Consider the following 15573-nt stretch of genomic DNA (forward strand, 5'->3'; position numbering starts at 1 on the left):
TTGCAGTGTGTAATAACATCACTTAAAACATTGTTATAAGTTCTGGACAGTAGCTCTTTGCATAATGCATAGCATTATGGGATATTAATGCAATTCATGTGAAGTAATTAGTCTCTATAATATACAAGTAGCCCAGTTATGAAGAAAGTTCATACACAAACTTTGTTTGTTTATTTACACTTGGATAAAGGATTAAACAAGAATATAATTTCTAGGAAAGTTTAAATTATAACCAAGTGAAAAAACTTTCTAATACTAGTGTAATAGTTAATTAAGATGGACTTACAGAATGATTTAAATAGGCTGACAGTATAGGCAAAGGATAATGACTGTCAGTTAATGTGGAAAAAGTGTGCAGTTATGTGCATTTTGGTATGAAAATAATACAAGTTGTACTACATTGATAGAACTGTACTTCAGAAAATTGATAAAGCTAGAGATTTAGAGGTGATAGTGAATAGGCAGTTAAAGATTGGAAGGCATGTTGCAAACATGTCCTAAGTAGCTCATAGAATTGCATGTTTCTTGAAGAACACTAACAAGCAGAGATAAAGAAGTTATGAAGAAGTAAAGAAGTTATCTTAGGACATGATGATGTCCTAAGATACTTGGGATGAAATATTTACAATTAAATAATTTTCACTGTGGTTAATACGTGTTTCTTGTAGTAATGAACTCACCACAGGTTTTGTTATATAAAAAAGAAGTTATATCTCTTTATAAAGCTGTGATATGCTGCATATGGATTACTGTGTGCACAGATGTAGAAACCTAGAGCCTCTTGGAGATTCAGTGGTGGAGAGATCTAGAGGCAAATAACCAATATAGCGAGTAATTCATGGGCATCCTATGAGTACAGATCAGGAGTTTGCAGTTTGAAGAAGTTGGTTGATAGGTGGAAAAGAGGGGATGTGATATAAATGTCTAAAAGAGTTTTATAGGATTGATGCAGAGGAAATTTTCCAGTATTTGACTACAGGGGTGCAGAATGGGGAGTCATCCCTGAAAATTGGGTAACAATGTGGTCAACTGCGGTATCAAGACTCTATTTTTTGGTTGGATAGTGGTGAATAAGTGGAATGGATCGTAAGAGTTATCAGTTATCTGTGAGTACTTTTCTTGGTGATAATGTTCAAGGAGAGGTAGGAAGGGTTTGTCTGGATAGAATTAGGGCAGGCCTCATGCAAAAAGTCTTCAGACTCATAATAATAATAACTATTATTATTAGTATATATATACTTATTTTTATTAGTATTTTTTATTATTATTAGTGTGTATATATATATATATATATATAATTGAAGAAACTTGAATGACTAAAATCTGAGAGAAAACAAAATAGAAAAAAAAAACTATTATTTTGAATGCATGACTTCATCTTCCTAGAAGACTGAGGAATAACAATCAGATAGGTTATAGTTTAGGTTAGTATAATTAAGGTGGATCTCATTAAAGATAATTTCTCTCAGTTCAATAATTCTTCTCTCAAGCTCATCACAGGATCTAAAAATATTTTCTGATTTATTCCAGATCGCTTGGGTGAGTGATAGAATCTTCATTGTCAGGGTTAGCAGCATTAAGAATGTAATTAGATAGAGTGGTGGTGGTTCTAGTTCTGCCATACATGATGTATCTCACTTGCTCCTCCATATATAGTTCAAATGAATTGTTTCCATCTTACCAAAATACAGCACATTGTAGTTACACCAAAGATGGTAAACATCATCTTTGGTGTTTACTTGCTTCTGATTATAAGTTGTCATGTTTAGATTTTGCTGCACCAAGCAAGGAATGGAGTTTAGTTAGAGCAGTGAAAGAAGTGCAAATTTATATATTTTAAGAATTTTGGCTAACTTTGATGAAACTGAGCTGATATACAGAAGGCATATAAAACCTTTTACATAGAAATATGTCAGGTTGGTGCGAGAAATGTACAGAAATGTGAAGACAAGTGTTCGGACCTGTTTGGGACAGACAGAAAGTTTTCAAGTAACAGTTGGCTTGCATCAAGGGTCAGCATTAAGTCCGTTTCTGTTTAATATTGTGATGGAGGTGGTAACAGAGGAGGTGAGAGAAGATGCGCCTTGGACAATGTTGTATGCAGATGGCATCTTGTTGTGTGTAGATTCAAGAGAAGAAGCGGGAACTAAACTGGAAAGATGGAGAAAAGTACTGGAAGAGAGAGAGGTATGAGACTGAGCAGAAGTAAGACAGAGTATATGTGTTGCGCAGTTGGCGGCGGCTAGGAGACAGATCTGGAGCTGGAAGGAAATGTCATTAGGAAGGTGAGAGACTTTAGATACTTAGGTTCAACAGTGGAAGAAGATGGAGGAGCTGAGAAGGAAATGGGATGCAGGATACAAGCGGGTTGGAGGAACTGGAGGGAGATGGCTGGAGTGTTATGCGATAAGAAGGTGCCGATCAATCTGAAAGGCAAAATTTATAGGATAGTAGCGAGGCCAGCTATGACATATGCTATAGAAACTGTAGCCCTGAGGAAAAATAACATCAGCAGGATGGAAGTAGCAGAGATGAGAATGCTTAGGTGGATGTGCGGTGTGACCAGAAAGGATCATCTGAGAAATGACTATGTCAGGGGAACAGTGAAAGTTACGAACTTAGGAGCAAAAATACAGGAGGCAAGGTTGAGATGGTTTGGTCATGTGATGAGGAGGGAGGACGAATATGTGGGAAGAAGGGTCATGCAGATGGATGTGCAAGGAAGGCAGAAGTGTGGGCGGCCAAAGAAGAGATGGAGGGAGCTGGTAGAAGAGGACTTGAAGATGAAGAACTTGGATGTGGTGACAGCCCAAGACAGGAAGGTGTGGAGGAGACTCATTACAAACAGTGACCCCACTTAAGTGGGAGAAGCTGCAGAAGAAGAAGAAGAATATAAAACCTTTTACATCATTATTATCTTTAATACAGTGAGCAGCTGGATTAAACAGGAGCTTATTAATAGTCTGCTTATGACAGCCATTCTTTTGAGATCGAAGAATAAATTGCCAAAGAACTAAAGAAACTTGAGTTCTTTAGTGATCTCAAATTTAACTTAAAAATCTCAGACTTCAAAAGCTAGGCATCTCATTTCAGCAATAGGAGCAACAGTCCATATTTCATTACTGTCCAAAGAACTCCAATTTCTAAATGACACCTTTTTTGTAAAATAGCTACAATGAACTCACTGTCTCGTGGCTCCTTACCAGGTGCATTCAGTGCACCTTTAGAAGTGTAGAAGTCAAAGATTTTTATTACTCTTCTCTATATTAGTCCTGCTTCCACGAAACCGGAAACTGGGTAAAATCCATATAGAATATAAAATTAGGACAATACTCAGGATGAGATCACTTGATGATCTTATGAAATGAGAAAGTGATGCCATTGATCTCAGACACATCACCCTAAAATATCCAGGAGTCATACACTACAGTGAACAAATTCAAAGAAGTGAAGCTATAGCACCATCATTGCATGTATTATCTTGAGCTGATCTACATGATGCCTCTGCAGACTGAGAAACATCAAGTTTCTCTGAATCCAAAATCTTATACCAGTACTTTGACAAAACAGAAAGAAAAATCTGGGAATCTTTTGAAATATCATACATCCTATACACCTAGATGTAAATCATAGCATTAATTTATCTGAAAGTTTTCTACCTTATGGTCAGCCAAGCTCTGAGGCCTTTAAATGAGACCATGCCAGTGCATACAGCATTGAATGCATGGTCACACATAATTTAAATCTGAATGCTACATAATTCCATATTTGTTGTTGTGCTATTTTTTACTGTCTGTCAGTTTCTTCTCTTACACCTGAAAAAGTATTATGCAAGTAAATATGAAACATAGTGTCTTTGAATAAACTAGTTACTTCTCTGCACTTTTACTGGTTATTGCCATATAAACTGTCATGTATATTTATATTTTACACACAGACATACAAGATTGAATCTCCATACTTTATTATATGGTATGGAGATTCAAATCCTCAAAATGGGAATCAATAATCATGTCACTACTTGGAGTTTTCTGGGTACCTAATTGAAAAGCAGAAAAGTAAATTAAAAGAAATGGTAGTTCTGGTAGGAACAAATGATTTATCTGTTGATAAATACAGTATGAGAAAGGATATGAAAGAACTGTTAGAAGAAGTGATTGTGAAGAGTGAGAAAGTGAAAATAATTAGTATATTACCTAGATTTGATATCATGGAATTAAGAAGATGGCAAACAGTTTGATGCATAGGCTATATAAAAATAATGGTTGTGAGTATTTGGATGTGTGAAGTAAGTTTGAAGGGAGTTTGGATTTGTATAAGAGGGACAGCCTACACTTGAATTTATATAGTATCAGGAGGATGGAGAAATTATTAATTACTATGAGAACTAATGCAGAGAATAAGGGAAACTAGAATATGATGGGAGGAATGATGAGAATCTGTGCAAAATAGCAACTATGTTATATAACTGTGTTAATGATAGGAATGTGTATTATCATGGAAATGGAAAGAATGATTGTGCATTCATCTGGTTCAGACTTATTAAGCATATGCAAGGCTGGTTCAGACTTATTTAGCATATGCAAGGATGTCAGAATAAGTAAGGCATTAAATCACAATAGAGATCTTCAAGTTGTCCAACTGGGTCATGCACACTACAGAAGTGGTATATAAAAAAAGCATGCAGGTAATTTATTATATCTCTATATGAATGTCAGGAGTACTGCAAATAAAAAGGTAGAGTTTATTGCCTTGGTGAATACATTTAGCCCTCAGACTGTAGGGATTAGTGAGACCTGGCTATCAGATGCAGATATACTAACTGGTGTCAAATATAAAAGGGTACAGTATTTTTAGGAATGATAGGATAGGAGTGGAGGGTTGTGCTATTATTGGTAATTTGAGTTTAGTTAGGGAAGAAACTTACGACTGCAATAGAAACAGTTTTCCATGTGACAGTGAGTTTGAAGCCATCTGGTATGAGGTGGAGTGGGATGTTGTTACAGACTCAGTGGATTGGTTTTAGTGACAATGAAAAGCATTATCAAATAAACATTATTATTATTATTATACAGGCACCTCTATGGAGTCCAAAGACTCATCATGGGGGGCCCAGTCTATCATACCTCTCCTTGAACACATGAACTCTGGCAACCAATTCCACTTATTCACAACTCTCGAAGCAAAAAAATCTAGTCTTCACACCCCTACTAACCACACCTTTATTCAGCCTCCAGGGATGACCCCTTGTTCTGGTCCCTCTAGCCAAGTGCTGAAACATTTCCCCTGCATCTGTCCTATAAAACCTTTTAAGCAACTATCACATCCCCTCTTTTTCTCCTATCAGCCAACTTCTGCAATCCACACACCTTCAGTCTATCCTCATAGAGAATATTCCACAGGCCACTCACCGTCTTGGTCACCCCCCCCTGAATATTCTCCACCACGTCCTCCTCATCCCCAAGAAACCCAGACTTGAGCACAGTAATCCAGATGTGGGCATATCAAGGTCTTATAAAGAGGAATAACAACGTCCTTATCTCTATTTGTTAATTTGTTCCTCAAAGCCAAGTAATCTTATGGGCTACTGTAGCAACCTTAGCAATATGTCCTCTAAACTTTACATTCATATTCTTTACTTTACTATTCATTCATTTAACTCATATCTGATCAACCTCCTGATTTAAAATATGCAATATGGTATTGCTTCATCTAGATGCCCTTAACTATCTTCCATGCACTACTAACATCCTTCCCTTGCAGGTTTTTATACCATGGCATGGCTTCTTCCTAAGCTTGTTATAATCATCTGCCTTGTAGTTCTACATATATCCTTGTTCAATAGAAAATTCCTCATATTTTACAATCTTCAAGTCTAGATCACATGGCCTCTTTAGTAATAGATAGCTCTTCTTATCCTATAGCCAGGTCCAGTATTTTCACACTCTCAGTCCCCTGCATCGCATGCTGTCTCAAGTAATTATCTCCCAGTGAGTATAAATTCCATTTCCTTCTTACCACGTGATCTTTCTTTCTTCCAATCTGTATCTCCATAGTTCCCCCTTAATAATTAATCTCATGCTTATTCTATTTATTTGCTGAACTCTTGGTATGCATTGCTCATGTTAGATACTGCCTTATCATTTCCCATGCACTGCACAATTCATCAATCCCAATCTCTAATCAGTTATCAGCAATGTATACTGATGCTAGCTGAATACAGAGCTTCTCATAATCAGCCAGCTTATGGTTCCATACATAGACCTTGTTAAAAACTTTTTCCTGTTTCACTACCTTCCAAACTAATAATGTGTGATCATTCTTACCAACAGGTGACAGTGTTAATACCTTATTTGCAACCACATCCTGTGAGATTATCACCAAATCCTACACCAATAAACCTCATGTTGCTTCCATCATATGATACTTTAAATAGTTATTGTTATTGGCTACTCTGTGGAGTCCATAGACTTTTCGATGCCTTAAATATCCAGGTGCTATCCAATATTTGTACAGTGCTTTGAATTCATTCATAGTTATGACACCCACAACAGACTCTGGCAACCTATTCCACTCATTCACCACTCTCCAAGCAAGAAATCTAGTCCTGACTTCCCTGTTAACTACACTCTTTGCTCAATTTCCAAGGATGGGCCATAGTTCTCTCACTACTAGTCCTGTTCTGAAAACGTTCTGTATTTTGATTTGAATTAAATTGCTGAAGGATTTTCTTGCTGAAAATCCTTCAGCAATTTGTATGTTTCAATCATATCATCCATTTTCTGCTTGTCAACCCACAAATCTTCATCCTGTCCTCATAAAGATCATTCTATATACCTGTCTATCCTTCATAAAACCATATCCCACCCCCATATACGAGGGGGGTCTGAAAAGCTCTTGGCCTCGACCATAGATGGCAACACTATCGGCAAGATTCTTTTTTTTTTTTCTAAGTTGGTACATCTGTCATAAGCATCCATTTGAAATTGCAAGTCATTGTATCAAGTAGTTTGTTTCATACAACTGTCTGAAGCAAAAGTGTGGTCTGTATCGCTTGAAATGGATAAAATTGAGTATCATGTGGTTATAAAATTCTTTGTAAAAGAAGGTTTAACACCAAAAGAAATTCATTCAAAGTTCATAAAGGTTTATGAACACTCTTCTCCTTCATTTTCAACAATTAAGAAATGGGCTGCCGAGTTTAAAGATGGCCGTACCAGCCTTGAAGATGATCTATGTGAAAGATGTCCAAAAAAGTGTAACAACACCAGAAATCATTGATCATGTGCACGATATGGTATTGGATGACCAGCAGAGCCAAAGGATGTGAAATTGCCAAGACTATAGGCATTTCAAAAGAACGTGTAGGATATATTTTGCATGAAGAATTGCAAATGAAAAAGCTTTGCACAAGATGGGTGCTCTTGCTCTCAGCTTATCAAAAACACACTCCCATGAAAATCTCTGAACAGTGCTTGGAGTGTTTTAACAAGAATAAAACTGATTTTGTGCATCGATTTATTACTAATGATGAGACTTGGATTCACCATTACACAGCAGTCACAACAGTGAACAGAAGCCGGTTGTTCAGTGCAAAAGAGGACAAAGTCTGTTCCATCAGCAGGAAATGTCACGATATCGGTGTTTTGGGATGCTAAAGGCATTTTGTTTATTAATTATCTTGAAAAGGGTAAAACAATAACTGAGGAATATTATTTCGATCTATGGCAGGAATTTGATGATGATGATGATGATCTTTTAACCAGACTAGGTGAAAAAATTCGTGAGAAAAGACCCGGTTTGCAGAAGAAAAAAATCATCTTTCATCAGGACAATGCACCTGCCCACAAAGGTGTTTTGGCAATGGGAAAATTAAGGGATCTGCACTATGAATTGTTGGAACATCGACCCTGTTCCCCAGATTTGTTTCCTTCTGACTTCTATCTCTTCTCAAAACTAAAACTCTTCCTCAGTGGTCAGCATTTTTCTTCGAATCAAGAGGTGATTGCAGCTGTAGAGAGGTACTTTTCAGATCTTACTGAGAACCACTGCAGGGATGGGATAATGGCACTGGAGCATTGCTGGAATAAATGTATTAGTCTTAAGGGAGATTATGTTGAAAAATAAAAATAATTTTGAAATTATAAATTTGTTTTTTCATTGTTAGGCCGAGAACTTTTCAGACCACCCTTGTAGTATTCAATTTCTGTCTATTCATTATTGTATTTTGCTCTTGACCAACTTCTCCAGTACCTTGACAACAACTCCTGATATGCTGATCGGTGAGTAATTTGCTAGTAATCTGTCTTCCTTTAATGCAATGGAACTATTTTCATCTACTTTCCATCCCCTTGAGACTAACCCAGGGCTGAAACTAATATTAAACAATGTGATCAGAGGTACTGCCAATACCCTAACATTTTTTCATAAAACTCAAGCTGGTATACCACCTAATCCTATAGCTGTATTCATATGAAGGTTCTGTAATATGCTATCCAATTCGTTTATATCAGTTATCATATAAGCCTTTACCACTCTTGTTACTACAATATTTCAACCTGGATGACATGCTCTTGCAAAGTGTTCACTTAGTAATTCTACTATTTTGCCTGATTTAGTTACCCCTCAGCATTCATTAAAATCATTCTGTCATAAACATTCTTCCTTTTACTTGCAACATACAGAAAAAACTCCTTAGGATTATCTTTGGCACATACTGCTAATTTCCTTTCATTCTCTGCTTGTGCCTTTCTTACTACACTGGTTACTCTTTTGGCCTGTGCTTTGTACTGCTCATGTGCCTGCTAGTCATCTTTCTCTTTGTCATACTTCAGCCATGTAATTCCACATATACCATAGAAACTTATTAATTCAGTCTGCTTGTTACCATACACTACTCCTCTTTCCAATTAGCATTTCTATAATTAAAATCTCCCATTAGGATCATCTTCTTTTTTGCTTGACCAACTAATTTGCCTGGACATTTCACAGTCAATGCTTTCCACATTCCCTTGCCTATAACAACATACTGTTAGATATACTATTCTACTGATCTCAATTTCACAACAAATAGTTTCAAAATATTCACATACTATTATTTTCCACTTACACTCTTTAATGACACAATTCCCCTGCTATCATTACCAGCCACTCTTCACCTTTCTCTTCTTTTAGAAAATTCTGTATCGTACCATTTCTAGTCCTGATGGTATATCATCATCGTCAGTCAATCAAGTTTCATATATGCCAGTTATCTTTGAGTATGTTGATTTGATTTACCCCTCATAGCTCAGTTGGTACAGATGAAGCCCTTTGGTCGGAAAGACTTGGGTTTGATTCCCATCCATGACGTAAGGAATCTTTATCTGGTCTCTTTCGACTAAAAGGTGAGTTAGTCAGTCTCATACAGAAATAGAGGGGTTTTTTCCTCCCAGGAACTCAAGGTTTTTCATCCCTCAGAACAGGCAAACCAGCCAGTAGAATGCATGCAATTTACAGACAAGATTACTTAAGAGGCATAGGGGAAACCTCCTTATCCTCGTATCATGGTTAGGAAACCCAAGGATACTTGGAAGGCTCTAGCTGCCTGTTAGAACCACTGACGGATGGATGGATGTTGATTCAGTCAATGCTACAAACTCAATCCCTTTGTTTCTGATGCTCCGTACATAAGTATACAAGCATAACAATTTTCCACTCTTTGAGGTCATCCCACCAACACCATCACCCTGTATTCTCTCTACTACAGTACATCTCTCTCTCTCTCTCCATTCTGACCATATCCCATTTCCCTGATTCTGACTCAGATTTTCATTCATATCCTTATCATCCCGACCACTCTTGCACTGTATCACTTTGCCTTGCAGTAATCACTTCCTCACCTTTGTATCCCTCTTCTTCCTGTCATTCCACACCCGTTGATTCAGTCAATGCTACAAACTCAGTCCCTTTGTTTCTGATGCTCCATACATAAGTATACAAGCATAACAATTTTCCACTCTTTGAGGTCATCCCACCAACACCATCACCCTGTATTCTCTCTCTCTCTCTCTCCATTCTGACCATATCCCATTTCCCTGATTCTGATGCAGATTTTCATTCATATCCTTATCATCCCCACTACTCTTGCACTGTATCACTTTGCCTTGCAGTAATCACTTCCTTACCTTTGTATCCCTCTTCTTCCTGTCATTCCACACCTTCTTCTCAACCTCTCTGACATTTGTAATACTAATTTTGTATGAACCTGAGTACTCTTAATAAACAACAATCACTCAAAATGACCAACCAAACCTATTCAAATGCATTCCATCTGCTTCGAACCATTCTAACTTCCCTTCAAATTCACTCCATACATTCACAAATTGAATGCTCTTTGTCTAACACAATTCAGCTATCTTGTCATTTAGTAGTATTGCTCTCCTTCTCAGATCACTACTCTCATATCTGGGCAACAAACTAACTACTTTCTCAATGATGCTATTATCTTTCACTTCCTGCAAAAACTTCTTCAAATTCATTTCCACGTTCTTTGTCTCACTATCCAAGTCATTTGTGCCAACCATTACCACTAATTCTGATGCTTGTTCCTTCCTTCTATGCAGAGGATCTGATGTTCATTTTATTCGACCATCCAGGAAACTTGTCTTATGTACTGTTTTATTTACCACACCTTTAATGATTGAATCATCATATAAAGTCATCCTATCATATTTAAATACTTATCATTTACAGTAGTGAACAAATTAATCTGAACAAGCCAAATTTTTGTCAAGTTGTTGGTTTTGGTTTACTATTTTTGGTGTTGTTTTAGTTCACTATTCTGGTTGAGTACTGCATGTTTTAACTGTATTAACTTCCAGTTAATCTCCATGTGCTTAACTTGACTCTTTAGTTTCATTAACTTCTGCCTAAGCTCTTCCACATTGCTTTTAGTATTATTGTCATAAGCACTTCCAATATCCCAATAACACAGTTACCAGCAATTTTTGAAACACCCTAACATTTTTAACTGTTTCTATGATGTTTATTAATAGTATTGTGCATTTTTAATAGTGTAAACAAGTTGACATTTGTAGTGTTTTATTCATTTTGTGTAGCTATAAAATGGATACATCTCGAAGAACACATTCAAAAATATATACTCTTTCTGAGCACACATTCATGACTCAAAGACAAATTGCCAATGAGTGTAGTGTTTGGGTACTTAATTTTGAAGAGTTTTGGGGAGATGTGGCAAAAAAAGGAAAACTACATGTACTCAAGATCGCTTACTAGTAAGGAAAAGCAAAATAAATCAAAGATTGTCTTCAAAGATAGAATAGAGATTTGCCAGCTAGTGAGATTAATATTTATGACATAATTATCCATTGAAGATTGTTGGAAGCAGGAAGGACTGCCCACAAACCAAAAAGGAAACAACTGTTGATGAATTCTATGCAGAAAAAGAGGCTCCAGGGGGAAAAAGTGTACAAAGTTTGTACTGTTTAGAAGTGGAAGAAGGTCATATTCTCAGATGAGAACCATTTCTTTGTCTTAGGAGAGCGAGTATTCTCTGGTTGCCAATCAGCAGCTGAGAAGACTTCTCCTGCCTACCTTCAACAAGCTCCTAAACACCCAGCTAAAAAGATGTTCTGGGGTTGTGTTACACACGATGGTCCAGGATCACTTGCACCTGTTGATATAATGAAAAGTGACCAATATATAAAAAATATAGGAGAAAAGAGTGGTCCCACAGATCTAGAAAAACAAAGAGCTCATCTTTCAACAGGACCTCACTCCATACCATACTTCAACAAAAGTGAAAGAGTTCTTAAAAAAACACAACATCGAAGTAACTCTCCTGACATTAACTCGATAGAAAATTTTTTTGTAAAAAAAGACTTGGAAAAATTAAATTGTGATATGAAGGATAACTTAATACAATCCATTATAAAAGTATGGTTTCAAGATGCACATTTTTCTTATTTCTGCATTGGTAGAGTCCATGCCTAAGCAAATTAATTAATAGGAACAGAGCAGCACATATAAATTATTAGGTCAAGTTGGAGTTTAATTTTAGTACTTATTTTCTTGCAAAATAAAATATTCTTTAAAATATGAATATTCAGATTAATTTGTTCACTACTGTACATCTTTAGATACTTGCTTCTTCCAGTTAATCTCCATGTGTTTAACTTGACTCTTTAGTTTCATTAACTTCTGCCTAAGCTCTTCCACATTGCTTTTAGTATTATTGTCACAAGCACTTCCAATATCCCAATAACACAGTTACCAGCAATTTTTGAAACACCCTAACATTTCATTACACTTCTCACACACTGTAATACATTGCTTTTTTTCATTTGATGTAAAACTTCATAATTGTTTAACGTTTTTGGCTGCGTATTGTAAAAAAGTCCAGGAAAAACGCTTCTTTACTGCTGCCAGTTCTATAATACAGTTACCAGCAATTTTTGAAACACCCTAACATTTCATTACACTTCTCACACAATGTAATTAATACATTGCTTTTTTTCATTTGATGTAACACTTCATAATTGTTTAATGTTTTTGGGTGCATATTGTAAAAAAGTCCAGGAAAAAATCAAATCGCCAAGTTGAAATCTTCTGCATTGCTGGCATACGCTTCTTTACTGCTGCCAGTTCTATAGCATTAACTAACATTTCCACATTAATCAAGATAACAACTGAAGCAAACACTTTAAGAACCTCAGTACTACTGTACAATGATTATATCCAGTCTGACTATCACACAAAAGCACTATTATAAAAATCTATATGATATAATTAAAAAAAAAAAAACTTGTTGTATGCAGTGCTGCATCTGTATTCCTAGCAAAATATTATTGGTCCTACATATACAATTGGAAGTGAGTGTTTTGTTGGAGAGAGAGAGATTGACGGGCAAGGTGGCAGACATTTGGATAGTTAGAATGGGCTTCCATAATCAGTTTTGAGACTACATAGTTTATATCCATCTCCAGTATGTGAAGACCTTCAAATTTTAATTTTGCAATGCTGTTTATTGAATAAATATGCAGTGAGTTATATGCCATTTTTATATTCATCTCCCAATATCCAACGTTTTCAAATTTTTACTTAACATATGAAAATAAATCATTGTGATATACAAGCTTTACTGATTATATGGACAACTGAACTTCTATCTAATATTTCAGATTTCTGAAACTTGGTTATTATGGTACTACTTATTGGCAGTTTTACTGGTTATCTGATCTTCGATCTCCCCCCCCCCCCCCAGTCCTAACATTCAATTATTTGAAACCTCAGAACTGAGGAAGTCAGATGTCCTGTAACTCACTGTGCTTATTATTTTTAATTTAGTGAAAGAATTGTCATTAAAATATTGAAACTTAAGTTTAATTTCTAACAGACAATAAATGAAAGAAACATTTTGGGTGCCCAGTTAGTACGAAGGAATGATGAGCTTGTTTTGCTATATGAAAAGCTAAAGATACAAGATATTACAATAAGTCGAGGAGAACACCAATACCAACAGCGAGTTGATGATATTAAACTTTTAAAAAAGGAGATAAAACGTCTCTGTCAGGAAAAAAAATTACTCACAGGTACTGCACATCGAATGGAACGCATACGTCGAGAACTGATCCAAACACAGAAAGAGCTGAGTCAAGAAGAAATGAAATGTAAAGTACTCGAAAATGAGTTTCATAATCCTATGAATCTTCATCGCTGGAGGCTGCTAGAGGTAGGTGTGTGTATTTTACAGAACGATATACATATTGAGTTTTTTTTTTTTTTTTTTTTAAATATTTTTTACTGTACTTTGAAGAAAGAGATTGAGTGACTGCTATTAAGCTAATATATTCCTCTTTACCAGTCATGTAAAAGGAACAAAAATTTGTCATTGTCAGATAGTATCTGACAATGGTTTCAGATAATAACATCTGTACAAACATACATACAATGCTAACGTTTTTCTTGAATTACCTCTCTTATTTTAACTACTGTACCATGGAATCTAGGAGAGTGAATTAAACTGTATTTCAGTTTTCTCAGTTTCATGCTATTTTTAGGGTTCAGTGAGTTGAATAGACACCAGTTCAATTTCTTTGGTTTCTCATCTGAGGGTGAGAAGTTTGACACAGTGACTTTCAGCTATGTGAATCCTAAAAATGGCATGAAAGCTGAAATACAGTTAGATATGATGTGACATGTGTTGCACAGCATCCCACTTCCAATCTGCATTTGATCTTTTTGCATGCTTTTCACACATTTATTTCTTCCAAGCAAAGTTCTTAGCTATTTGACAATTAGTAACAAGATTTATGCATCCTATTATTCACCATACTTCACCATCATCAAATTCCTATTCATAACATATATACCCTCAGGGGTGTGTGCAGGATCTTATGATAGTACTACATGAAAAGTTATTTCATTACTAACTTCCTAACAACAATTTTCCTCCAGATTAGCCTGTCACCTATCAACATTCCAATATCATCAGATCTTATATTTCTGTCTTCTAAGGCACTTTTTACTATATCAATCCACCACCTTCTTGGTCTTCCTTTGGGTGTTTTTACTGCCATCCTGACAAAGAACACTTGTTTAACTAATCTTTCCTCCCCCATTCTGTTTAAGTGGCCACACCACCCAAGATTAGCTCTGCTAACACATTCCTGAATGCTAATAATGTCAAGTTCTTTCCTAATATCCTTGTTTTTAATATGATACTGCCATTGATGCCATCTGTGGTCTCCAGTCTTTGATCAAGAAGTGTATTTCTAATCCATCTCTCTGATCCTAAGTTAAAATTGGTTTTAACACTGTCTTGTATACAGCTAGTTTAGTGTTTTGACTAATTTCTCTCTTATTGCATATAAATTTATTCAGTTGACTTCCTACCATACCACCTTTACTAATTCTGCTGCTAATTTACCATACTATTCACAATATTGCCTGGTTGGCCGAGTGGTTAGCATATCTGCTCACAGGTTTTTTTTTTTTTTTTTTAAACCTGCAAAAGGCTGCAGGTTCAAATCCTGCTGTGAACATGGATGTTTGTGATGGTCTGTGGAAATACTAGTGGTGGTGGTAGGCAGTAGATGGCATTGGTGTAGTTGCAGTTAGAATGAGCTGTAGAGTAGACAGAATTGTAGAGTAGGTGCCCTCCCTCGATGAGTCCTTGGACTCCCTGGAGGTGTCATATAATAATAATAATAATAATACTAACTTTCAAATCCCACATACACTGGCATATGCTCATCCTCTTCACCTTATTAGCATCTTCCTCCTTCCATTTATATCAGTCAATAGTTTCTTCATTTTCTTTCTCCAAATGCTTCATTCTTGCCAACCAGATGTTGCTTAATTTCGTCTGTCCTACTTTTATCATTATCATGATTGGTAACTGCCACTCACTTTTTGTTTACATTAAAACATAATCTTTCGGAGTGCAGTTGCAGTATTCCATTGCAGTGTAATGATACTATGAATAATTACTTTAATGAATATAATTATTTAATTAATTAATTTATTATTTTTCCTGTAAAGTGAACATAAAATTCCAGCAACCATTCTGGT

The 15573-nt window shown here is 36.0% G+C and overlaps 1 protein-coding gene across 1 annotated transcript in view; it reads left to right on the plus strand.

Moving 5' to 3' along the window:
- Window positions 1–15573, plus strand: part of LOC150110373 (cilia- and flagella-associated protein 58-like) — a 133573-nt gene that overhangs the window by 100317 nt on the left and 17683 nt on the right. Inside the window, exon 10 of the mRNA XM_090396969.1 lies at window positions 13574–13732. Coding sequence (XP_090253095.1) covers window positions 13574–13732 — 159 coding nt within the window. The remainder of the gene's footprint in view (window positions 1–13573; window positions 13733–15573) is intronic.

This window comes from Typopeltis vanoorti, chromosome 1 (genome assembly GCF_054136105.1).
Source record: "Typopeltis vanoorti isolate ZY-2024b chromosome 1, IOZ_Tvanoo_1.0, whole genome shotgun sequence".
In the NCBI taxonomy this organism is placed as follows: Eukaryota; Metazoa; Arthropoda; class Arachnida; order Uropygi; family Thelyphonidae; genus Typopeltis; species Typopeltis vanoorti.